This window comes from Loxodonta africana, chromosome 1 (genome assembly GCF_030014295.1).
Source record: "Loxodonta africana isolate mLoxAfr1 chromosome 1, mLoxAfr1.hap2, whole genome shotgun sequence".
NCBI classification, from domain to species: Eukaryota; Metazoa; Chordata; class Mammalia; order Proboscidea; family Elephantidae; genus Loxodonta; species Loxodonta africana.
The window spans coordinates 203,574,755-203,601,751 of record NC_087342.1 but is presented as its reverse complement, the minus strand read 5'-3'; the positions used below and the strand labels follow the sequence as shown (position 1 = coordinate 203,601,751).

General features: G+C 37.1%; 1 protein-coding gene across 2 annotated transcripts in view; it reads right to left on the bottom strand.

Moving 5' to 3' along the window:
• PDE7B (phosphodiesterase 7B) overlaps positions 1–13,020 on the bottom strand; it is a 377,725-nt gene extending 364,705 nt beyond the window's left edge. For both annotated transcript variants that reach the window (XM_064291204.1, XM_010590438.3), the window contains exon 1: positions 12,610–13,020. Coding sequence is in view for 1 of the 2 variants with exons in the window: in XM_010590438.3 (XP_010588740.1) it covers positions 12,610–12,630 (21 nt within the window). In the remaining variant the exon portion in view is untranslated. The remainder of the gene's footprint in view (positions 1–12,609) is intronic.
• Positions 13,021–26,997: the final 13,977 nt, after the last annotated feature.

Here is a 26,997-nt window from a genome sequence, read left to right as displayed (position 1 = left end):
AATTGTAGTCCCATTAAGAAAGGTGAGAGAGAATGGGGCAGAAGCAATATTAAAAGAGATCATTAATGGGAATTTTCTAAAATTGTCAAAAGACATCAAGATCTACATCCAAGAAACTATACAAGCTCAAGGTGGGATAAATGCAAAGAAAACCACACCTAAGCAATCATAGTAAAACTACTGAAAGTAAAAGATGGAAAGGAGTATTACAGTCAGAGAAAAAGGGCAAATTTTATTTAAAAGACTGTTAGCTGACGTATCAACAAAAATAATGGATGTTATAAGACAACGGATAATATCTTAGAGTGGGAAAAGACATCTACCAATCTAGAATTTTATTCCCAGAGAAAGTGTGCTTTAGAAATAAAGACATTTCAGATGAAAGAAAAAAATAAAAAAAAAACACTGAACCAAGTCATCACTGCATTAAATAAATCATACATGTAATCTCAGAGATGCAGGAAGAAATGAGTATATATAAATGTATAAAACAATAATGATAATTCTTATGGGATTTAAATTATACAAGATAAAATATATAATAGCAGCATATATTCAAGAGCAGTACAAAAGTACTTAAACCATTCTAAGGTTCTCAAACTCCCCAAAAAGAGATAAAAGTACTAACATGCATTGCACTTTGACTAGGCCAAAGATGTATACTCAATAATAACCAGTGAAACAATGAAAAGTAAGGTGAAAATAACAAGTTAATGGCAAGGGGCAGTGTAATGACAAAAATACCCAGTCCAAAAGAAGGGAAGCAAGTAGAGAAAAAGAAATATAGAACAGGCAGGACAAACAGAATGCACATTTTAAAACAGCATATTTAAACCCAAATATATCACTAATTACATTAAATACACCCACTCCTCACTTATCGATGTGTTAAGTTCCAAAGACCAGGTTTTTATGTAAAAATCAGCATTATGGGAAAATGGAGGATGACCACATGTGGTCACAAAATGGAGGATGACTACATCATTACATAACTGCCAAATTTTGTCATTACATAATGGCCAATTACATTATTACATAACTGCCAAACCACTGAGAATCACGGCCTACACAAATTGACACATAACCTTAACCATAGCCAGTGTTACCTTGCACCTCAGCATTCATTACTGCTAGATGTACATTATTAATGTGCAAAATAGTCAGATAGTCGATTTTTTACTATTGTTGTAGATGTAAAATGTCAGATAATGAGATAGTTGATAAATGAGGTGTAGGTGTATGAAAGAACAAAATACTCCACTGAAAAGACAAACATAATCAAACTGAATGATAAAAAAAAAATTACCTATCTGCTGCTTGAAAGAGACACATCTAAAATATAAACACATAAAAAAAAACACACATAGAAAATTAAAATTTAAGAGAATGGAATATTATAAGCCATACGAACACTGAAAAAGATGGCTATACAGGTTTTAGTATTAGTCAAAGTAGAATTGAAGATAAAAAGGATTAATTGAGAGAAAAAGGGATGTTTTATTATAAAGAAGGTTTCGATTCACCAGGAAGATATAAAATCTTCCCAAAATGATCTATATCTAAAATGTTTTTATTTATGTATTTATTTTAGGGGGGAATCTTAAGCTAATTCTAGAATTTATATGGAAATGCATAGAACCAAGAATGGCCAAGATGATCTTGAAGAAGAACAAATCAGGAGATTTTATCAATGGGAGAAAATATTTACAACATACATAACAATCAACGTTTCTGTGAGGTGTGGAAACCCTTGCAGAAAACAATTTGGCTTTTGGTTCTGATTCCTAAGAGCTGGATCACTCCTGAGGCCAATGAGTGGGGGCTGGCCAGACTAAGAGGGACCACCTCGGGGCCTGATGCTGACTAAACCTCAGGAGACATGATATAATCTATCACATGATGAGGTCAATAAAAGCCTTGGAAGATAGAGGCTCTGTTGAGGTTTCTGGGTGGCGAGAGTAAATATTTGCTCTCATGAGGGTAAGTATGTCCTCTGGGGACATGGAAGCTTTGTGCCAAAACCCCTCCTGGACCTCACCCTATGTTTTTGTATCCTTTATTCTGCTAGATTAAAGATAGCCCTTTTCCTGGAGATTGTCAATCATTGCATCAGATTATCAGACCTAAGAAACACAGAAGGGGCTGGTAACCACTGACCTAGCCCCAGGTGAATGGGAATGAGAGAGAGAAGGGGCTAGTAGCTGCTTACTTAACCCTAAGTAAATGGTGATGAAAGAGAGAGTCAGTACCCACTCACCTAGCCCCAGATAAGTGGGTATGAGAGAGAAAAGGTTATGCTGGCAGTGGGGGTCTGAGCTGACCAGAGAAGGGAAGCTGAGATTTCCACAGGATGCAGATGGCATGTGGAGTGGAATTTATTATCCACCATATATTTAGTATCAGAAGTAGGTGATCTTAGCCTCCCTGGCCTGGTTTGATACAACTGGCGATGAGTGTGGGATTTGCTTGAGTGGTCTTGATTTTGCATTATCAAAAATATATAACCAATCCTACAAATCAATATACAAAAAAAAAAAAAAAAAACTTCATTAGACAATTATCAAAGAGGATGTTTACATCGCTGGTAAACACCTGAGAAAATGTTCAAACTCAATAGTAATTAAGGAAATGCAAGTTAAAACCACAGTAAGCTACCACTACACACTTATCAGAATTGCTAAGATGTAAGAGTTAATGAGTACGGAGAGCAACTGAATACTGAACTGTGATAATTGTTGGTGGGAGTGTAAATTATTTTAACTCCTTTGAGAGAGTTCGAATTTTCTACTAAAACTGAACATAAATTTAAAAATAAAGTAGCCCAGCAGCTTTATTCCTAAGTATATACTAACCAGAAAATTATGTACATATGCACCAAAAAAACAGGTACAAGAATACTCAGTTCAGTGTTATCACATATTTTTATGCAAACATCACACACCTTCTACATTTGTTTACCAACTGCATCCTCCTCCCACGAGGTATTTTCATAAGTGCTGTTATGCCAATTTTTTTTATATGTTGCTGTAACATGAAAACATGAAACATGAAAATACCTTGTGAGGGGGGAGGCGTGGTTGGCAAACAAATGTAGAAGGCATGCATTATTTGCATAAATATCGAGTAATTATATTAAAAAATAAGTACAACCCAAATGTTCTGCCACAGAAAAATGGATAAACTGTTTTATATTCAGATAATGAAATAAACAATGAAAATGATCAAAATACACTTAAATGCAACAACCTAATGAAATCTCAAGATACAATGTTAAGTGAAAGAATGCGGGAGGGTATGACGGGCTTTCTGAGGTGCCAAGAATGTAATAATGTTCTATTTTTTGCTAGGATAATGGTTGCACAGAGGTTCACTTATGATAAGTCATTGAGTTGTACATTTACATTAGTTATTTTTCTTCATCTGTACTATAGTTCAATATAGAAAGTTAAAAAGAAATTATTTTTCTTTTAAATGCATAAGAACCCAACAGCACTGTACTCAGAATGGAATAATTTTTAAAACTTCTAAGCAAATAATACCAGCGGATGCACTGACATAATGTGTACCATCTTCCATACACTGTTCTAAACACTTTACAAATAAAACTCATTCAATCTTCCCAATAATCTTATGATACAGATACTGTGAACATCCCATCTGATAAATAAGGAGCATAAGGCCCAGAGAGATTAAGTAACTTCTTAGGTCACACAGCTAATAAGTGAATAATATAGAATGGTGCCAGGTTCTACAGTCTACTGCCTCTTAGAGCAAAACTCCTGGAGTTTGAAGTGTCAGATTCATCAGTTGTGAATACATTTAAAATGAAATAATATTGTTCCCTCTACACACTTGAATGGAGCCCTGGTGGTACAGTTGTTAAGGTTCAGCAGCTAACCAAAAGGTCAGCAGTTTGAATTCACCAGCTGCTCCTTGGAAACCCTATGTGGCTCCCTGGAAACCCTACTCTGCCCTATAGGTTCTCTGTAAGTCAGAATCAACTTGACGCAAGGCAATGGTTTTATATACTTGAATGTAAAATATATATATATATATTTGAATGTAAACATATTAAGTAGTTTGCTTTACCACTTTTATAATACATATTTTTATGTTTTGTGTAAATTTTTTTTATTTTAACTCATGATAACAATGATTAAAGATGAATTTTAAACATAACTCATTTACAACATACAAAAACAATTAAAAATGGTCATTAGACAAGCTAGGGTTGAATCCCAATTCTATTAGTTATAATTTCTCTGACTGTCAATTTCCTTGTCTTTCAATTGGGAAAAACCAAGACTAACCAAACAGAATGTTCCGAGAATGAAGGGGCATGGCATTGTTGTTACGAACTAACTAAGCTATTAATTAGGTATAAAAGCCAGGCCATTTGCAAACTAAGTAAATCCTAGAAGTCTTAGGACCCAAAAATATCTCACTTTAAATTTACATTTTAGAGACTTGAAAGCCAAAAAATGTTCAATAACTTGACAAAAGTACCACTCTCAGTAAGACTAGCTTCAGGAACTTGAACTCACGGCTTTAGGTTACAAAGTCTAGTGTTTCTTGAAAAATGTTTGATCCTCATTTTTTTTTCTTTCTCCTTTCCCTTCTCTCACTCCACATAAAATATGCAAACTGAATTTCTAAAAATAATATATTATTGCCACTTAATAAATATATTTATTTCATTTTGAAAGATTCACAGCTAATAGAGACAATCTATTTTTAAACAGCCTATGTTCTCCAAATCACTGTTTTTTTTTTTTTTTTTGACATGAATAATCTGTAAAAAGCTTTTGTATGTATCTTGTCTGCAAGTTTGAGAAAGGCTTTTTTCTTGTGTTCTCTCATGCATCCATACATGGACACTTGGGGGCAACATAGTCAATGAAAGAAATGACAATATTTCTCAATTATTTCATTTGTAGGCCATTGAATTATTTTTATAATGCTTAATGGTTTTGCAATGACTAAAAGATAATTAGAGAGAAAAGTTTAGAATGTTGGTTCTGGCCATTCCATACAGCTATCACACAAATTCCTACCAGTTTCATGTTCATACCTTTTGTTTTATTTTAACTTAAAGACTATTCTGTACTCCTGAGTAATACAGGTCTGGAAAAATAGAAAATAAAAATTACTCAGTAAGTAAAATGATTAATACTAACATTTTCCAAATAAAACTAAAAGCAAATTAAAATTAAGTTTTAGTTTAATTGAAAAAGCAATAACACATGTCTCAAATACATGGAAATAAACTGTATTTCTATCACATAGAAAAACAACTTTTTTCTAAGATTTAATGACCTTTTTTAAATCAAGGCGTTCTTTAGACCTCTGTATTACGGCAGCATCTCCTTTTATGAGAATGCTTTCCACACTTTTGTGAATGACTGAGTTCTTTCATCTGACTGGACACAGCTGGCAAGTGCCATAATGAGAAAGGGAAATGAAGGGTTTTATTTCCCCCCTCCTGGAAAACCAAGGCATGTATAAATCATATTTCAAATTGAAAAAGCATTAGTTGCTTGCCTTACTCCGCCAACTACACATCTTAATATAAAGGATGTTTTCTACTGTCTTTTGAATAAATTATATTGAGTATAAAGTTCTATCAATAATGTGTGGTTTTCTAAAACACTAAGGAGCCCTCGTGTCGCAGTAGTTAAAAGCGATCAAAAGGTTGGTGGTTCAAAACCACCAGTGGCTCTGTGGGAGAAAGATGTGGCAGTTTGCTTCCCTAGAGATTTACAGCCTTGGAAACCCTATGGGGTCACTATGAGTCAGAATCAACTTGAGGGCAGTGGGTGTGGGCTTCCTAAAACACTAGTGGCATAAATATATATTTTGCATATTTAATTGATTTAAAAAATTAGACCAGATCGATCAATTCTGAAACAGAAAGTTTAGTTAAAATGTGCAATAAAATATGTGCATTTAGTTTGTGGAGAAAGATCCCAAATAGTTGGGCATGCAAGAGAACAATAAGCTGCCTTAGCACACATGGAAGCTGGAAGGAACTTTGAGCTCAACTAAGCCTTTCATTTTTACATGTGAAAACTGGCACCCAGAGGGATGATTGACTCAAAGTTGCTCAAGCAGGAGTGATGAACCATCTATGTCTTCACTTCCAGGACTTCTGTTTCCAGGCCACGCTGTGCTCCCTAGCAGTGTGAATGGCATGTAGGAGAAATTCAGGAAGGCTCAAAGGAACAAGCTAATGAAGGAATGAAAACACATCAGAACTCTTTCTTCTTTGCCCTCTAATTTTTCTCTCAAAATATCACAAGATAACAAATAAGTGTCAGTATTTGTTTTTCCATTATAAATGTAACCAGTTTACTAAGGGGAGAAGAGAAATAATTCTAAAGTGTATACATGAAAAGAAATCTTGTTCCTACCCCATCCAAGTTTTCCTCCCAGAGGCATCCGTTGTTAAGTTTCTTGTGCGTACTTCTAGCAATTTTCTATTAGTGTGTGTGAATGTATGTATGGGTTTAGGTGAATGGTACTGCAGCGTATCTTTTCTTAACTTAATATCTGTTGAAAATCATTCCAGATTTGTGTGCATAGAGCTACCTCATTCTTTTAAATGACTGTGCAGTACTCTACTGTATTTATTTAAAATAACATATCCAATAATTCACCAACTACTGAGCTCATGCAGTTTCTGCTTTTTTTTTTTATATTACAAACAATGCTAAAAAAAACATATTTATATATGTCTTTAAACTATGATTTGCTAAGGTCAAGAGTATGTAAAATATTGACTACTTGGTAGCATTAGATATCAAGGTTTGATCCACTAAGGCACGTGGTAGCCTATTCATATCTACCTACATCTGGACCCATGGAAACATACCCCCACATCAGACTAACCCTGGACAGTTACCTCCTATCTCAGGGGGAAAAGAGATTCTGAGAGCTCAAATATCTTAAATCTCCTTCAGTATATTCAGTTATTGTGTAAACTCTTTTCTTGAATAGAATCCTCTTCTTGTGTGTGTAAAGCAGTGGTTTATTTATGATGATTTTTATCTTGTAGAAAGGAAACTTTATGTATTTATTATTCATATGTTAATTATGACAATATAAAACATGGGGGGGTAATATAAGAAAAAAAAATCTGAACAGCAATTTTAATGAAACATTTTATGTGAGTTCACCAACCACCAGAAAGCAAAAACTAAAATAAACCTTACCTCGTTTTTTTAAAAAGGAAAATTCGTCAAAACCTCATTGCCAAACTTTATTTTTTCCATCTTCTCCTTACTAATACCAGAAAGAAAGGCAGAAAAGAATAAAGGAGGAAAGAGAGAGAGAGAAAGAGGGAGGGAGGGAAGACAGGGAAAGACGGAAAAGAAGGAAGGAAGAAACTTCGTAGGACAAACTTTCTTTAATGGTATATTGACTGAGGCAATTATTTTCGTTTTGCTATACTATATGCAAATAAATCTATAAAGTATTCATGAAAGGATTTAAAATTTCAGAATATTGGAGTATTTATACAGTAGTATAAATAAGATATAAATAAGAATTATATATCATTTAGTAGATCATATGTCCTTTTTTGTGGCGTACCATTTTTAGAAACACAAACACTTGCCCTTATTCCCCATACTTGAGCTGTTATAAACCCTCAGAGAAGATGCTAGCAGGAATGCTCTGCACCACGTGGGATCCCACCCATCTCTGGATTAGAACAAATGAATTGCATCAAATCCCACTACAAGGGTGAGGTGAGGCTGTGTACTTGGGCAAAGTCTCAGTGCAGATACTCAATGGATAATCTAAAAAACATCTTCTTCTCAGAATTCCCAACTTAGCTATCAACATGTTTTCAATTATTCTCCAAAGAAACCAGAATTAGAGTTGAGGATATATTCAGTAAAATAATACAGAAAATCTAAGATAGTGATTGGCACTTAGGAAAAACACATGTGCCTGTAGTCTGAAAGTACCCAGTTACAATGAACACAAAATGTTTCCCTTTTCTCTCAAGGAATGCTACATTCCTGAGATCAGGCATAAACCCATCATGAGAGAAATGGGGTGAGGCTGGGGACCTTCCCATGGGGGTGATAGTCTTTCCGGGGAAAAATTCTCCAAAATCCAAGGCCTTGTTTTATTTTTGTTTTTTCTTGGCAGTGGGAACATTTTTGGTTTATAGGGATGGGAGAGGTGAAAGAATAAAAACAAATACATACTAATAATTCTTTATTAATCTTGTCAGGGTAAGTTACAAAATTTGGAAAGGAAACAGGCATTCTGCAAGTATTCCAATAGCCTCATTTTACAGATGAAGAAACAGAGCCTTCCAAAGTTTAAGAAATTTTCCTCAATTCCAACAGGCAATTTCTGGAAATTCTGAGCCACTATTCGAGGTTTCCTGAAGCCCAGAGCATTTCCCATGACACCATATTTTGTAAATGTTCAAGCCCATCACAGCTTGTGACCATTTCTCTCTTGAGCCAAATGGCTACTGGGATCTGGGGCCGCTGTCCAAGCTCTCTAAGAACTCTTGCCTTAACTCCTAGGGGCTCTAAGCTCAAATGATGATGAAGAAGATGCCAATGCTATGATTTAACTAGTCCTCTCAGTCCTGTAAGTAGTTTAATTGACCTATGGGAAAATTTAGGCCTCTTTAACATTACATTTTTTAAGAACACCGTTACAAATGTATTATTTCAAAATAACTACAATGTCTTCAACTGGTCATCATCATAAATATCTATGAAGACATAAGATTAAGTTTTGCTCTTGAATTCCTGGTTTTCTTGAATTCCAAGTTGCATAAGGTCATTTCTTCTATGGAGTTTTACTTCATTGTCACCTCCCTTCCAAATTTCTCCTTTTTTCCTTCTTCCATTACTCTGCACAGACTACTCATTTGTTCAAATGTCTTTCTACCAGAATATAAGCTGCTTGAAGGTGGGAATCATATTTTACCTATCTTTTTATTCACCTCAACAAACACAGCCTTTGACTGTAGAAAGCATGCAGTAATACTTTATGAATAAAAATTTGACACTTTCATGTTTATATACAAATGGAGTTAAAAAAAAAAAACCCAAATTGATAAGAATACTAGAAAAAGTTGCATCTAAAAAGGATATTAAAAATAACCCAGTACAACCAATTCCTTTTATAGATGAAGAAACTGTGGTCAAGAGTAAATGAGTGGCTCAAAGTCACCCAGCTAGTCAGCATCTGAATGACGATGCTGACCCTGGTTCCCTGTCTCTATCTGCTGCCCTTTTTAGTACACACCACACAATCAATCTCTAAATAGAAATTAGCTCACTTGGATACTACATGATTCTTGGGGAAGTAGAAAAGTATAAATACCTTGACTATACACTAGAACTTTGACACATTTTCATGTTCTGCATTCAAATCACTAACAATGCCTGAACCATAGTAGATATTGAGTCAATTTTGGTTTATACATGCCCTTTTCCCTTCTCCCACCCCACTAAAAAATGTTTGCATCAACCGCTTTAAATACTGGCAATTTATCAAGCAAGCATCATCTCACAAATTGAAGTGCGGATGTTGACAGAACCACCTAGGGTGCTTGTAGGAGCCAATGTTACTGAGCCAAAGCCTACTCCCGTGTATATGACAGAAGGGCACCCTAAAGTGCATTCGGAGAAGAAATGGGGATGTCACCAGAGGGGCACAGGGGTGGAGGATGGTCTCATTGCTCTGTGAGGGGCCCAATAAATCCTCAAATTCTAAACTCCTCTTTCCTCAGCCAGATGTGCCTCCTAAAAAGGAGTCTTTCAGTCATCTATTTGGACTTCTCTTTGGATGCATGAGCTGAATCCATAGGAAGGTGGGTTCTTTGGATAAGAATTTCTGTACATAGTTAAGTTACCCGCTTCAGCAATGGGAGTTGAACTACTTAGAATACCTGTTAGCTTCTACATTTCGATGTTTTGAATTCTGTTCTGATGATTAATTTGGACAAATATAAAAAAAAAAATTTGGACAGTTCTCTTTAATATAACGAATCCCTTTTAGTCTTGCTTGGATTAGTTCACCACTTAATAAATTCCTTCCAACACTATGTTCTGTGAGTCAACAAGCAGCTTCCCCTGTGATTTGAGCCTGGCTAACAACAAACTAGACTTTGGAAGATTAATTACTAGGCGAAGGCATTTTCCAGGTGGCACATTCCCACTCTGAGGAAACTTGGTCATTTTACATTCGCATCTGTTTGCAGTAAGACGTTCTTTGGCTGAAATAACACAAGTCAACGTTTGGAATGCCCTCCTCTGTACCATTGATGTGTTGATTTCTAGATTATATTTTAAGCTGGACTAACCCCCAAAATATGTTTCAAAGACAGTTGAAAATGCTATGTTTGAAATTTATTTAACATCTATACTATATGAAGGGTAGTAAAATATCAAACGTTTTAACTAGATACTTATGAAGAACTGACAATGGGTAGCTTTGTGTTGGACACCATGCAGAGCATTAAAAGATGCAATGGGTGTAATTATTTTCCCTAAATTGATGCCTGTCCCTGACACAACCTGGATTTTTCCACCCTTGCCCTAAGTAACTTTATTAAAAAAAATATATATATTTCTCCCAGCTAATTTGCAGACATATAATTACTACTGGTTTTGTCTCCTGCTGTTCAATTGAGTATTCTGAAATCAGAGAGCTTATAGTGTCGTATAAAAATCTTTATAAAAGGATATAGGTTTTGGAGTTGCAACTACAGTAAGTCCTCCAGTTATCAATCCAGTTTACAGACAGCTTGTACTTGCCCTTTAATGTTGTGTAAATTTGCCCTCACTTTGATACTGTTGAACCAACCCCTATTTGCAACAAATTCTTCATCACGATCACCTTCACTTGCTGCATGTGCAGCTTTTAAATCATTGAAAAGGCTTGGAGCCTTTTCTTGGAATAAAGTAAGGCTAGATAAGAACCATATGCACCTGCCCCAACTTAGACCTACAAACTCGACTTAAACACAGACTTAGGAACGGATCTTGTTCCTAATCCAGGGACTGCCTGCAGTTAACTTTGGGCTTCTACTTGAGACAAAAAGCAACTTCATTTTATTAGGGAAGATGTCAATCAACATGTAACTACTGACACCCATCTTTGTTTCACCAGCCAGTAATAAAAGATGAAGCAGAGGAAATGGAGGAGCTGCGGTTATGTACTTGCAACACACAAAGTCCTTGTTTTCCCACTAGGCGCTGCAGAAAAGCAATTGTCCATTCACAGCACATCCTCTGCATTTGAGAGCTAATATTTTTGCAGTTCCTAACTTGGTACATTACAGTCTTATGCAGTTAATTTTGTTACCCCTTGGAAATACACTATATGTTTGAATACCTTGCTTAATATCCCTGCTACCTGACCCAGTTTTAAAAGATTTCTGGTTCTCAATGCTGAGAACTGAAACTTTAAAAACATCAAGTAAGCAATTTTGTAAACAGTAATGGTTTCAAATAATCCTAATTTGTGATTGTGTAACTTTAAAAAGGGGAAATTCATGTTAACCATGTATCACTTGAATTGCTCTTACAAAAATTGGTTCTTTGGCTAGGAAAGATTTTCAGCAAGCGTTTCCCTCAATACAGGATAATAATGTGCCAACAACGTCAGCCCTGGGCTGAACTGCCCTGCTTCCTGCAGGGCTTAGCGTGTTACTGTATATGAATGCATGTGCTTTCTTTCCTGGGCAGAGAGGTTTACTCTGACATTGCAACAGTCTTGCAGGCTAGAGCACAGGAAGAACAGTATCTATAGATCCTTTATTAGCCCTCAGGCTCCATCACTTAAGTCACTAATTAAATATCTCACTCTGCATTCGACTGTTATAGAAAAGATAATTAGAAAATTTACAATGGCAAGAAAGAAGTTTTTATTTTCCTTTATTAAAAAAAATAAGATAGAAATTACTGGTCATACAACTCAGCACCTACATCTCCTCTGTTCCTCTATTGACTTCTAAATCCTAACTTTTTTTTTAATGACACAAGACGATAAAGTCAATTTTCCCCAAGAATTCATTTTTTCTGACACACTTTCTAGAGATTTGTCCATCTTCAATCTCGTTACCAGCTCCTCCCCCTCCTTCTACTAATTTTATTTTGAAGTTTGATATCAACCAACATGACAAACTCAAAAGAAAAAAGTGTTTCTTTCGTCTCTTTTCCATAGCCCACATCAATCCCTTTACCGACATATTTTTCACCCTATCCCACCAGAAACGAAAATGACTCAACTGTAAGATTTATGTTAGAGAAGAAATATTGCATTCACAATAAAATAAATAAATTTAAAAAGCCTTGCTCAGTCGGGGCTCAAAGTACATTAAGAATCTCGGAGTCTCTCATTACACCCGCTGGAATGAAACCCTGTTGCCTTCAAAAGGTTAATTCAGGGTAAGTGATAATGTTTAGTCAAGTCGCGTAGAAAAAGGAAGGAAATTCAAAAGCTAGTTGCTATAGTAACAATCACAGGCAAAAAATATATATATGTACAGGTTCATTTTAAATAAATATCCTGCCGTCTGTGATTTCACTCGAGAAAAATTAGCTTGCCGCTTAAATTTGTTGTACATACCTCAACCATTAAACAAGACATTTAACCATAGTGGCAGTTCTGTGACCTTTGAATGCCGTGAAATCTCTGAACGGTGCTGCTTGTTCATGAAGACTTGTGCTGCAGAATCCAGCAACTTCATCCAGGATTAGGAATATAATTAAGGCAAAAAAAAAAAAAAAAAGAAGAAGAAAAAGAAAGAAGCACAAGAGCGCACAGAGAGATCGAGAAAGAAGGAAGGTAGAAAGATTCTCTGTGGGTGAGTACACCACTTTTCTCCCAGACAAGGGCTGGGACCGAGCCGAGCCTGCTGCAGTGCCCAGACCTTCCGAGTGGCTCGGGGAGCAGGCAGCCCTGCGAGGCTGGGGCGCGCTGTCAGTTGCCAGAGGCAAGGAAAAGCAGAGACCAATCGGCTTCAACTTTGGCAGCTTGCTGGAGTGGAGCCTTTTCTGTTTATGTTTCCTCATTTCAGGAGTGACGTCAAAGGATTTAGTTTTTCCTCTGCATGTGCTATTAATTTTAAAGTACTGTACTATGAGAAGAATGTGTGCCTGTGGTTAACCTGGGCACCCCACTCTCAGGAGAACCCAAGAAACATTTTCTGTATTCAGAAATACATTCAAAACATTTTAAATACCTTGCAGTTGGGTGTAACAACAACAAAAAAAGTCATAAAACAAACACAAAACCCCGAGTTAAAAAATAGCAGCAAGATTTATATTCTTTGCACATGTGAGTGTATATGTACGTGTGCCCACTTCACAGCTGTTGCTTATTTTTGAGATAGATTCATTTCCCTGACCTAAAAATGAATTATTAGTTAATCTGTATGGACATGGATGAAGACTTGTGCAAATGAGCTGCTGAACAATATTATGTGTGGTGGAAAATAGAAATCACCTATCAGTTTATGCAGCTGGTCCTGGCTTCCCTGACTTTCCTCCAGTTTATGTAGTGAAGTCCAGGATTTTCCATGCTAGGGAGATCCTTCCTGCAACTTCCCACAGGGAGTCATTCAAGAAGCAGGGCACAGGAGTGTATGCACGCTTGCCTGTGGTACTGGCTGATCCTCTCCCCCAAAGTGCATAAACCCAAAAAACCCATGAAGGAACACTTATTTAGATTACTTCCTCAACCAGGGGCCCCAACTTATCCCTGTTTCTCTTCTAACTCTGGAAAACCTCCATGGTAGCCATCTGTTGTTTCTGCTTCCCCTATATTATCCCCACCTCCTGGACTCTGCTAACAACCTCTTCTTTTCTTTTGGGAAATTTCTTTCCTTTATATATGGATCACATAGTCTCCTGCCCCATCCCCCAACTCTAGAGGAGCGTGTGACCCAGGCTGGCCAATCGGATTTCTCCATTGCTCTGGGCACAGAAAATGTTTTAGAGGTAGGAACAACAGTCAAGAAAGGCCAGAGTTCTTTTTCAAGGATTAATATTGACTCTTTGGAAAAGAAGGTATTTATATCTCTAATCTAGAGATTAAGAAAGACTGTAGTCATTGGGGTTCATCTTTGGTGTTGAAGATAGAGTGGTGAAGAAAATAGTGTCCACTCTCATGGAGTTTACATGCTGGGGAGGGGGAAAGACGAACAATAAGAATAAGTAAATATATAATCTCAGATGATAATAGGGGCTTTAAATAAAGAAGGGTAAGTGAACAGAGTTTATGTGCATGCTATTTGAGGCAGGATAGTTAAGGAAGCACTCTGATAAAGCAACTTTGAGCAGAGGTCTGAGTGGTGTAAAGAAGCAGGTCATAGGTTTCTTTGCCTTCTAAGCAGTATAAAGGTGAATACTTGGTACGTTCAAGGAGCAAAAAGAGAAATAGGGTGACTGGGAGATAATGAGACTGGGGGTGGGGGGGAATGAGTTCAGAGGTATGTCTAGGGCAAGATGAGGAAGTGTCCTGTCGGCCATGTAAAATATTTGGATTCTGTCCTGAGTTGACTCATAGTCTAAGTTGGGAAACCTATCAGAGGGTTTTGAGCTGAGGAATGCCCATGATCTGACTTAAATTTTAAAAGAATTTCTCTGACTTTTGTGTAGAAAATTGATTCTAGGGAGCAAGGGAGAAGCAAGGACAGCAATAATGAAGGAATTGTGATAATGGCTTGAATTTGGGTGAAAGCAGTGGAGGAGGTGAAAGGCCCAGGTTTTGGATATGTGTGTGTGTATTTGTAGATATAGTTGTCAGGATTTGAAGCTGTGAGAAGTGAGAGAAAGGAATAAAGAATGATTTCAAAATTCCTGGCTTCAGGAAACTAGAACAGACTTGACCTTTATTGGGATGGTAAAAACTGGGAGAAGAACCTGGTACTGGGTATTATAAAGAGTGGTTGTGGACCTTCATTCAACAACAACAAAGATTTATCCATTGCTCACTCTGCACCAAACACTGTTCTATACGTTGGAGACAAAGCAACAGAAAAAAAAAAAAAAAACCACAAAATTCCTTGCCCTCTTGAACTTACGTTCTTAAGAGCAGAGACATACCATTAAAGGAAATTTAAAAAATATGTAGGATATTAAATGGTGATAATATTCTAGAGGAAAAAAATGGAAAAAGGATTACTGGTCAGATAAAAAAAAAAAAAACAGAGCTTATAAATTTAAGTAGAGTATCCAGGGAAGGTATCTCTGGAAAGATGACATTTGAGCACAAACTTGAAGGGGAAGAAGAGCATTACAGGCAGAGCAAACACCCAGCACAAAAGCAATGAGGTGGGAGGATGGCTGGTAATTAGTTGGAGATGGCAAAGGATCTAGAAGGAGCACATCTTGTAGGGCTTTCTAGATCATTAAAAGGACTGTGATTTTTAATCAATAAAAAGGAGTTTTAAGCAAAGGGATGAAGTGATCTGATTTACATTTTAATAAGATCTATCTGGCCTCTGTGTGGAGGTCAGGGTGGAAACAGGGGCACTAATAAAGGAATGCTTGAAGATAGATATCTTAGGCATTAGTGAGCTGAAATGGACTGGGACTGGCCATTCTGAATTGGACCATCATATGGTTTACTATGAGAGGGATGAAAAAACGAAGAGGAGTGGTGTCACATTCATTGTCAAAAAGAACATTTCAAAATCTGTTCTGAAATACGACACTGTCAGTGATGGAATAATATCCATATGCCTACGAGGAAGGTTAGTTAATATGACTATTATTCAAATTTATGCACCAACCAGTAGTGTCAAAGATGAAGAAATTGAAGACTTTTACCAACTTCTGCAGTCTGAAATTGATCAAACATGCAATCAAGATACACTGATAATCACTGATGATTGGAATGTGAAAGTTGTAAACAAAAAAGAAGGTTCAGTAGTTGGAAAATATGGCCTTGGTGATAGAAACCATGCTGAAGACCTTATGACAGAATTTTGCAAGACCATCTAACTGTTCATCGGAAATAATCTTTTCTCAACAACGTAAATGGCAACTAGACATATGGACCTCACCAGATGCAATACACACAAATCAAATCAACCACATCCGTGGAAACAGAAAATGGAGAAGTTCAGTATTATCAGTCAGAACAAGGCCTGGGGCTGACTATGGAACAGACCATCAATTGCTCATATGCAAGTTCAAGTTGAAGCTAAAGAACATTGAAACAAGTCCACGAGAGCCAAAGTATGACCTTGAGTGTATCCCACCTGAATTTAGAAACCAACTTAAGAATATATTCGATGCACTGAATGCTAATGACTGAAGACCAGAGTAGTTGTGGGATAACATCAAGGACATCATACATAAAGAGAACAAAAAGTCATTAAAATGACAGAAAAGAAAGAAAAGACCAAAATGAGTGTCAGAAGAGACTGAAATTTATTCTTGAACATAAAGTATCTAAAGTCGAAGGAAGAAATGATGAAGTAAAAGAGCTGAACAGAAGATTTCAAAGGGTGGCTTGAAAAGACAAAGTAAAGTATTATAATGACATGTGCAAAGATCTGGAGCTAGAAAACCAAAAATAAAGAACATGCTTGGCATTTCTCAAGTTGAAAGAATTGAAGAAAAAATTCAAGCCTCGAGTTGCAATACTGAAGGATTTTATGGGTGAAATATTGAACAACAAAGGATGCATCAAAAGAAGATGGAAGGAATACAGAGCCACTGCACCAAAGAATTGGTTGATGTTCAATCATTTCAGGAGGTAGCATATGATCAAGAACTGATGATGTTGAAGGAAGAAATCCAAGTTGCACTGAAGGCACTGATGAAAAACAAGCCTTCAGGAATTGACAGAATACCAATTGAGATGTTTCAACAAACAGATGCAATGCTGGAAGTGCTCACTTGTTTATGCCAAGAAATTTCTAAGACAGCTGCCTGGCCAACTGACTGGAAGAGATCCATATATGAGCCCATTCCAAAGAAAGGTGATGCAAGAGAAAATGGAAATTTTTGAACACTATCATTAATATCACAGGCAAGTAAAATTTTGTTGCAGATAATCCAAAAATGGTTGCAGCAGTACATCAACAGGGAACTGCTAGAAATTCAAGCTGAATTCAGAAGAGGATGTGGAATGAGGGATATCATTGCTGATATCACATGGATCTTGGCTGAAAGCAGAGAGTACCAGAAAGATGTCTACCTATGTTTTATGGAATATGCAAAGGCATTTGACGTGTGGACGTGATAATTGGGTTGGAATGTGAAAGTTGTAAACAAAAAAGAAGGATCAGTAGTTGGAAAATATGGCCTTACCAAAATTATGGGTAACACTGCTAAGAATGGGAATTCTAGAGTGCTTAATTGTGTTCATTTGGAACCTGTACATAGAACAAGAGGCAGTCATTTGAACAGAACAAGGGGATACTACATGGTTTAAAATCAAGAAAGATGTGCGTCAAGGTTGTGTCCTTTCCTCATACTTTTGCAATCTGTATGCTGAGCAAATAATATGAGAAGTTGGATTAGATGGAAGAGCATCAGGTTTGGAGAAAGATGCATTAACAACCTGCAATATGGCAATGACACAATCTTGCTTGCTGAAAACAAAAAGGACTAGAAGCACTTACTGATGAAGCTCAAAGACCACAGCCTTCAGTATGTATTACACCTCAACATAAAGAAAACAAAAGTCTTCACAGCTGGACCGACTAATAAGCAACATCATGATAAACGGAGAAAATGTTGAAGTTGTCAAGGATTGCCATTACTTTGATCCACAATCCATGCCCATGGAAGCAGTATTGAAGAAATTAAACATCTTGTTGCATTGGGCAAATCTGCTGTAAAAGATCTCTTTAGAGTGTTGAGAAGCAAAGACATCACCTTGAGGACTAAGGTGGGCTTGACCCAAGCCATTTTATTTTCAATCACCTCATATACATGCAAAAGCTGGACTATCAGTAAGAAGACCAAAGAAGAGTTGATGCGTTTGAACTATAGTGTTGGCAAAGAATATTGAATATACTATGGACTGCCAGACAAAGGAACAAATCTGTCTTGTAAGAAGTATAGCCAGAATGCTCCTTAGAAGCAAGGTTGGCGAGAATTCGTCATACATACTTTGGACATGTTATCAAGAGCGACCAGTCTTTTGGAGAAGGACAAGGTGCTTGGTAAAGCACAGGGTCAGCTAAAAAGAAGACCCTTAATGAGATGTTTTGACACAGTTGCTACAATGGCAGGCTAAAACATAGTGAAGATTTTGAGGATGGCCCAGGACTGGGCAGTGTTTCATTGTGTTGGACATATGGTCGCTATGAGTTGGAACCAACTCAAGGACACCTAACAACAACAATAAAGGATACATTGCAATAAAACAAGCAAAAGATGATGGCAATATTGACCAGAATGGTTTTGTTAGAGGTGGTGAGAGCGGTTGGCTTCTGACTATATTTTTATGTTAAAGACAGTGTTGTTATTGTTGTTAGGTGCTGTCGAGTCGTTTCTAACCCACAGCAATCCTATAGATCAGAGTGGAACTGCCATATAGGGTTTCCAAGGAGTGGCTGGTGTATTTGAACTGCTGACCTTTTTGGTTAGCAGCTGAGCTCTTAACCACTATGCCAACAGCTCCATGGTGACTTAGGAGAATAGGATTTTTTAAATGGATTGGATACTAATTGTAAAGGAGAGAGATGGTTAACTGGAACCCATGACATCTCCAAAAACCTGGCACTATCAACTAAAAGAAGGAAGTTGGAATTGACCAAGAGAAAGGGGGAGGAGCAGTTCTTGTGGGGAAGATGAAAAGTTTATATTGAATATATTAACTTTACCTTTAAGATACCTGCATGGAAATGTTGAGTAGGCAGTTGGATATATAAGCCTGGAGTTCAGGGAACAGTTCTGGTCTATAAATACAATTTGGAAGTGATTGTGTATGTATGATATTTAAAGCCATGAGACTGGCTTTAAATGAGCTGAGATTACAAAGAGAATGACTTTAGTTGGAAAAGCACCAGGCAGTCCAATATTAAGAAGCCAGGAATATGTCAAAGAACCAGCACAGGAGATTAATAAGTCTTCCCCATCCATGAGGTAAGAGAAAAACTAAGAGAATGCCGTATCTTGGAAGCCAAATAAAATATGTCAGGGATTGTCTCTGTAAAATGCAAGTTAGATGAAGATTGATAATTGATACTTGAACTTGGAATGTGTTATCATTTGTGCCCTTGACAAATGTATGTTCAGGGCAGTAGAAAGGATGAAAACTCAAGAGAAAATAAGAGAAGGATCAGAGACAGAGAGGATAGGCAATTATTTCCGGGTGTTTTTCTCTAAATAGAACAGAGAAGTGGGGCCATAATTAGAAGGGAAAGTGGAGTCAAGGGAGAGATGTTGTTTTTGTTTGTCTGTTTTGTTTTTTAACATAGGAGAAATATAGCAGTACGATTGAACACTGATGGAAAAGATCTGGTTGAAAGGAATTAGTGATGCAGAAGAGAGAGGGAAAAATTGCTGGAGCACAAAGGGAATGTGTGGTAGGCAGAATGGCCCTCAAAGATGTCCATGCTCTAGTCTCTGGAACCTGTGAATAACAAAATGCTACATTACATAACAAGAGAGGATTTGCAGATATAAATTAAGTTATGGACCTTAAAATAGGGATATTATCCTGGATTATTTTAGTGCGTCCAGTCTATTTATATAAACTCTTAAAAGAAGAGGTCAGAGAGATTCCAAGTGTGAGAAGGATTCAATGCTCTGCTGCTGTCTCTGAGATGGAAGGACCATATGCAAGGAAATTTAGCAGCTATGGGCAGCCCTCAGCTAACATCAGCAAGGAAATGGGCACCTCACTCCTACAACCATAAACGACTGGACGCTGCCAGCAACCTGAATCAGCTTAGAAATGGATTCTTCCCCAGAGCCTCCTAGAAGGAACTCAGCCCTGCCAATGCCTGATTTCCACCTTATGACCCTCTAAGCAGAGGACCCACGTAAGCCACCTAGAGAACTGTGAACTAGTAAGTTTGTGGTAATTTGTTAGAGTTGTGATAGAAACTTAATACGGAGTGATTGTCTTTAGAAAAGAACATGGATGGTTCATCTATAGAAACAAAAGGGAAGGCAGAGTATATAGCTCAGGAGCTGGTAAGTGGGTGGCAATGGTGGTGAAAACTCTTTCCTGACTGTGTCTCATTTCTGAGTGAAATAGGAGTTAGGATTATTGGCGAAGAGAGAGAACAGGAGAAGTGGTGGAGGTTTGGGGAGAGAGAAGATACAAAATAGCCATCCAGGAGAGTAGAGAGTAGGGATTACCAGTTCTCAGTTCCCAATTGCTGTTGAGTTAATTCTATTTTATGGAAACCCCATGTGTAACAGAGTAGAACTGTGCTCCACAGGGTTTTCAATGATTGATTTTTTGGAAGTAGATCACCAGGCCTCTCTTCCAACATAATTCATTGTCAGGAAGCACTAAGTGCTCACTTGAGTTCAGTCATCATAAGCACAGCACGTTACCTTTACAATACCTGTAAGATATCCAAACAGAAATGTCACATAGGCGGGATAATATTCTGGAGAGTCACTGACAGATAAAGTGGTATGGGAAGCCATGGAAGGGCATGAGATCACTTAAAGAATGAGAGGGGTTAAATTCTGGGACCCTCCAATGTTTAGACACTGGGAAGTTGAAAGGATTCAGCAAAGGAGACCACAAAGGAGTGGCCACAAAGGCAAACATACAACCAAGATAGTGGTCATTCAGAGGTGAAGTTCCAACATTCAGTTATGTGAGTCAATGAATTCTTTTTTTGCCTGAGGCCATTTGAATTGAGTTTCTGTTACTTGTAACAAGAAGAATTTGTTCTAGCAAATAAAATTCAATAGATAGTGGTCATGTCTGTTGGAGGTGACTGTCAACAATCTTCTCCCTGACACACACACACACACACACATATATCTCTCCTGAAAGTAATATATATATGTGTGTATACATATATATATAAATTTTTATCAACTAAATGTAATAATATCCATATATGACAACCAAGTTTAAAAATACTATATTATTAACTGGTCCGCAGAGTTGCCGTCATTTAATACATACTTTGGAATGTTCTTTGAAGCACAGCATTTGAAGTAATCACACTTTGTGCAATTTGTTAGTTGTAAAAATACTTTAAAAGGAGCAGCAACCTGATTTCAACCTGTTCATTTTCTTCCGAACTTTTTTTTCTCAGATTTCCTTCTTAAATGGCCCATGACTTACAGAAATGACCACTCTCAATAATTTTTTTTCCTTTACAATTCATCACTCTATTTTCTTTATTAATGGAATAGAAAATACAATTCTTTTGCTGTATATCTGGGGTGGTAAATTTCTCAGAGAATTTATAGATATTTATTTATGCAAGAAATACTCATTGAAGAACCCAGTGGTATATACTCAATGTACAGAGCTGACGAAGATCAATAGCATGAGGTCTCCATCTTTAAAATTCATATACTCTGCAGCAAGTAGAGGACTTATCTTCTGATAGTAGTAATAAGAGGAAAGATGTAACAAGGGTTTTAAAGATAGAAAAAGTGTAATGGAAATTGAGAGGAAGGGGAGGTTACTTCCACCTGGTGACAATTGGAAAGACATTGTAGAAAGATTCATTTGTCTTGTACCAGGAAGACACATAGTACATTGAGGGACTGATTTCTGTGTTCATTATGATGGGAGTATAGGATATGGAAAAGGAATAATATATTGTGACCTCAACATGGCAGGTTGGTACAAATTAAAAGAAAGTCAAATTTGGAATTCGACCTTTATTCATTAGGCAATGAGGAATTATTACAGGTTTGCAAGTAAGGAAGTAATACAAAAAACCAAATATAGCAGTAGTGTATTCCTATTAGTAAAATGCTCTAATGCTGGATGTTATTGTTGTTGTTAGATGCCGTCAAGGTTCTGACTCATAGCGACCCTATGTACAACAGAATGAAACACTGCCTCGTCCTGCGCCATCCCCACAATCATTGCTACATTTGAACCCATTGTTGCAGACACTGTGTCAGTCCATCTCATTGAGGGCCTTCCTCTTTTTTGCTGACCCTCTGCCTTACCAGGAAACCCTGGTGGCAGAGTGGTTAAGTGCTATGGCTACTAACCAAAAGGTCAGTAGTTCAAATCCACCAGATGCTCCTTGGATACTCTATGGGCAGTTCTATTCTGTCCTATAGGGTCGCTATGAGTTGGAATCGACTCGACGGCAACAGGTTTGAGGCTGATTTTCTACCTTGCCAAGCACGATGTCCTTCTCCAGGGACTGATCCCTCCTGAAAACATGTCCAAAGTAAATGAGACCAAGTCTCATCATCCTAGCTTTCAAGGAACACTCCGACTCTACTTTTTCCAAGACAGATTTGTCTGTTCTTCTGGCAGTCCATGGTATAGTCAATATTCTTTCCCAACACCAAAATTCAAATGCATCAATTCTTCTTCAGTCTTCCTTATTCATTGTCCAGCTTTCACATGCATATGAGACAATTGAAAATATCATGGCTTGGGTCAGGTGCACCTTAGTCCTCAAAATGACATCTTTGTTTTTCAACACTTTAAAGAGGTCTTTTGCTGCAGATTTGCCCAGTGCAATGTGTCTTTTGCTTTCTTGACTGCTGCTTCTATGGGCATTGATTATGGATCCAAGCAAAAGGAAATCCTTGACAATTTCAATCCTTTCTCTGTTTATCATGATGTTGCTTATTGGTCCAGTTGTGAGGATTTTTGTTTGCTTTATGTTGAGATGTAATCCATACTATCTTGGTTATCTAGTGTTGCTCTAACAGAAATACCACAAGTGGTTGACTTGAACAAACAGAAGTTTATTCTCTCACAGTCTAGTACGGTAGAAGCCAAAATTCAGGGTGTCAGCTCCAGGGGAGGGCTTTCTCTGTTTGCTCTTGAGAAATATCCTTGTCATCAATCTTCCCCTGGTCTAGGAGCTTCTCCATGAAGGAACCGTAGGTCCAAAGGACATGCTCTGCTCTCAGTGCTGCTTTCTTGGAGGTATGATGTCCCCCTGTCTCTCTGTTTGCTTCTCTTTTTTGTATCTCAAAAGAGATTGGCTTAAGACACAATCCAATCTTGTAGACTGAGTCCTGCCTCACTAATACAAATGCCACTTATCCCACCTCATTAACATCAAAAACCCAAACCCATTGCTGTAGAACAGAGTAGAACTGCCCCATAGAGTTTCCAAGGAGTGCCTGGTAGATTCAAACTGCCAACCTGTTGGTTAGCAGCCCTAGCACTTAAACACTACGTCACCAAAGTAGGGGTAGGATTTACAACACACAGGAAAATCACATCAGATGACAAACTGGTGGACAATCACACAATACTGGGAATCATGGGCTAGCCAAATTGATACACCTATTTTTGGGGAACACAATTCAATCCATGACACATACTGAAGGCTGTGGTCTTTGATCTTCACCAGTAAGTGCTTCAAGTCCTCTTCACTTTCAGCAAGCAAGATTGTGTTATCTGCATAATGCAGGTTGTTAACGAAGTCTTCCTCCAATCCTGATGCTCTACTCTTCACATTGTCCAGGTTCTCGGATTATTTGATCAGCGTACAGATTGAAAAAGTATGGTAAAAGGATACAACCCTGAGGCACACCTTTGCTGATTTTAAACCACAAGTATTCCCTTGTTTTGTTTGAATGGGTGCCTCTTGGTCTATGTACAGGTTCCTCATGAGCACAATTAAGTGTTCTGGAATTCCCATCCTTCACAATGTTATCCATAATTTGCTATGATTCACAGAGTCGAATGCCTTTGCATAGTTGATAAAATACAAATAAACATCTTTGTGGTATTCTCTCCTTCCAGCCAGGATCCATCTGACACCAGCAATGATATCTCTCATTTCACGTCCTTTCTGAATCTGGCTTGAATTTCTGGCAGTTCCCTATTGATATACTGCTGGAACCGCTTTTGAATGATCTTCAGCAAAATTTTACTTGCATGTGATATTAATGATATTGTATAATAATTTCCACATTCAATTGGATCACCTTTCTTGGGAATAAGCATAAATATGGATCTCTTCCTGTTGGTTGGCCAGGTAGATGTATTTCAAATTTCTTGGCATAGATTCGTGAGTACTTCCAGTGCTGCATTTGTTTGTTGAAACATCTCAACATATATTAAATAATATTTACAAATACTTATTGAGTATTGAGTGCCTACTATGAGCCAGAGCTTATATGATCAGAAACAAAATACATTATGAATTAATTACTTAAACTCTGATGAGAGAGAAATAATGGCCCTACTACCGGGTTTTCCTCCCATTCATTTAAAATACTTCATATTTCAAATTATGTTCTCTTTTCCTTCTGCTACCTGATGATCACCAAAACAGTTTCTCAAATCAACAGGCTATCTTAGGACTGTGTTTCAACATGTTAATTTAGCCCAAATTCATGGCAAAAATGTCAAATAGAAAGGACAGTTAGAAAGCAAAAAGGAAGAAATCTTTTTTCTAAACTCTACCATTTCATGTTTATCATTGACCATTCACTACCAGGACAAATTTGTAAATCAAAATTTAGGTTTGATTGCATCTTCCTCATGTGTAATTGGACTCAGCCTACAGCACCAAGAGCCTTTCTGTGTGGCCCTTCCCCCATCCACCTACCTGTGAGCACACCTTTTTGACATCAGTTTTCTAACCCCATTTTTCCACCCATTTTATGAGTCTATTTTTCATTCTTTGTTCTCTGTTTTCCAAACTGGGTGCTGTTATCATGTCATCAATAGAGCTTTAGAAAGTGCCTGTTCTGGGCAACAGTTTCCTGATAACCTAATCCACACTAAAGTTTTAATATAGCAGGGAAAAAAAAAAAAGTTATTGTGTCATGACTCCAATGGTTATTTATTTTCAAACTGGAATTTTCTAATCTAGAGATATGCCATAACGTAGCTCTTAAGGCAAATACCTTGGGGAAGGGTGCTTCTTCAAAACACAAGAGGTAAAGTGTCTTAAGCATTGGATTGCTTGCGTGTTCTTTCTATTATAACAACATATATTTTCCCATAATTTACAGTTTGTTTTTTCTTATTGATTACATCTATATATTTCTAAAAGTTTTACATTCTGTGATATAGAAATTATAATTTAAAAAGTCCAAATTTACTAATGATAAGTTAATGATTACTTTCTTTATAAAGTGTTATAACAGGATTTCTTTATATAGCAAATCCCTTAGTGTGTTTAAAATAGAGATTCCAATTACAATGGTTTACTTTTGATGTGTTTTTGGAGCTCTATAAAATTGATCAAAGAAAATTACTAATGTAAAAGTTCAAATTTATATAAAAATTAGAGTTTGATTATTAACTTTATAAGATTCCTTAAAATAGCAAACTACATGAAGGCATTAAAAATCTGGATTCCATTTAACTCACATGTTGTTTTTTAAGGAGTCTTCTAGTGAGTAGGAAAATACCTGTTTATGGATTGAATTATGTCCCCCCAAAATATGTGTTGAATTCCTGGCCTTTGTACCTGTGGATGTGATCTTATTTAGAAAGAAGATTTTTGTTTTGTCATATTAGTGAGATCATAATAGTGTAGAGTGCATCCTAAACCTAATGGCTTCTGACCAGAATAGACAGAGACACACACAGGGTGAGACAGATGCCAAGGAACACCAAATATTGCCAGCAAACACCAGAAACTAGGAGAGGCTCACAGAAGGAATCAACATGGCTGAGAGAGTGATTTGAACTTTTAGCCTCCAAAACTGTGAAAAAGTGAAATTCTGTTCTTTAAAGCTATCCACTTTTGTTACATTAGCGCTAAGTTACTAAGACATCCTACCTGTATTTTTGGAAAGCACAACATAGCTGTCTTAAGTACCTAGTAATATACAAACCTACCGAAATGGTAACAAGCAAAAAGTCATTAAAAAGACAGAAGAGGAAGAAAAAACCAAAATGGATGCCAGAAGAGACTGTGAAACTTGCTCATGAACGTAGAGTACCTAAAGTAAATGGAAAAGATGATGAAGTAAAAGAACTGAACAGAAGATTTCATAGGGCAGCTCCAGAAGACAAAATATTACAATGAAATGTGCAAAGACCTGGAGTTACAAAACTAAAAGGGAAGAACATGCTTGACATTTCTCAAGCTGAAAGAGCTGAAGAAAAAATTCAAGCCTTGAATTACAATATTGAAGGATTCTACAGGAAAAATACTGAACGATGAAGGGAGCATCAAAAGAAGATGGAAGTAATACAGACAGTAACTGTACCAAAAAGAATTGATTGACATTACCATTTCAGGAAGTAGCATACTATCAACAACTGATGGTACTGAAAGAAGTTCAAGCTACACTGAAGGCACTGGTGAAAAACAAGCCTTCAGAAGTTGATGGAATACCAGTTGAGATGTTTCAACACACAGATGCAGCACTGGAAGCACTCACTTGTTTATGCCAAGAAATTTGGAAAACAGCTACCTGGCCAACAGACTGGAAGAGATGCATATTTATGCCTATTCCCAAGGAAGGTGATCCAACCAAATGCAGAAATTATCAAACAATAACATTAATACCACAAACAAATAAAATTTTTCTGAAGATCATTCAAAAACAACTGTAGCAGTATATCCATTACAGCCTTCAGTATGGATTACACCTAACATAAAGAAAACAAAAACCCTCACAAGTGGACCAATAAGCAACATCACTATGAAGGAGAAAAGATTGAAATTGACAAGGATTTCATTTTACTTGGATCCACAATCAACACCCATGGAAGCAGCAGTCAAGAAATTAAATGATGCATTGCATTGGGCAAATCTGCTGCACAAGACCTCTTTAAAGTGTTTAAACAAAGATGCCACTTTAAGGACTGAGGGTCACCTGACCCAAGCTATGGTGTTTTCAATCACCTCATATGAATGAGAAAGCTGGACAATGAATAAAGAAGAAAAAG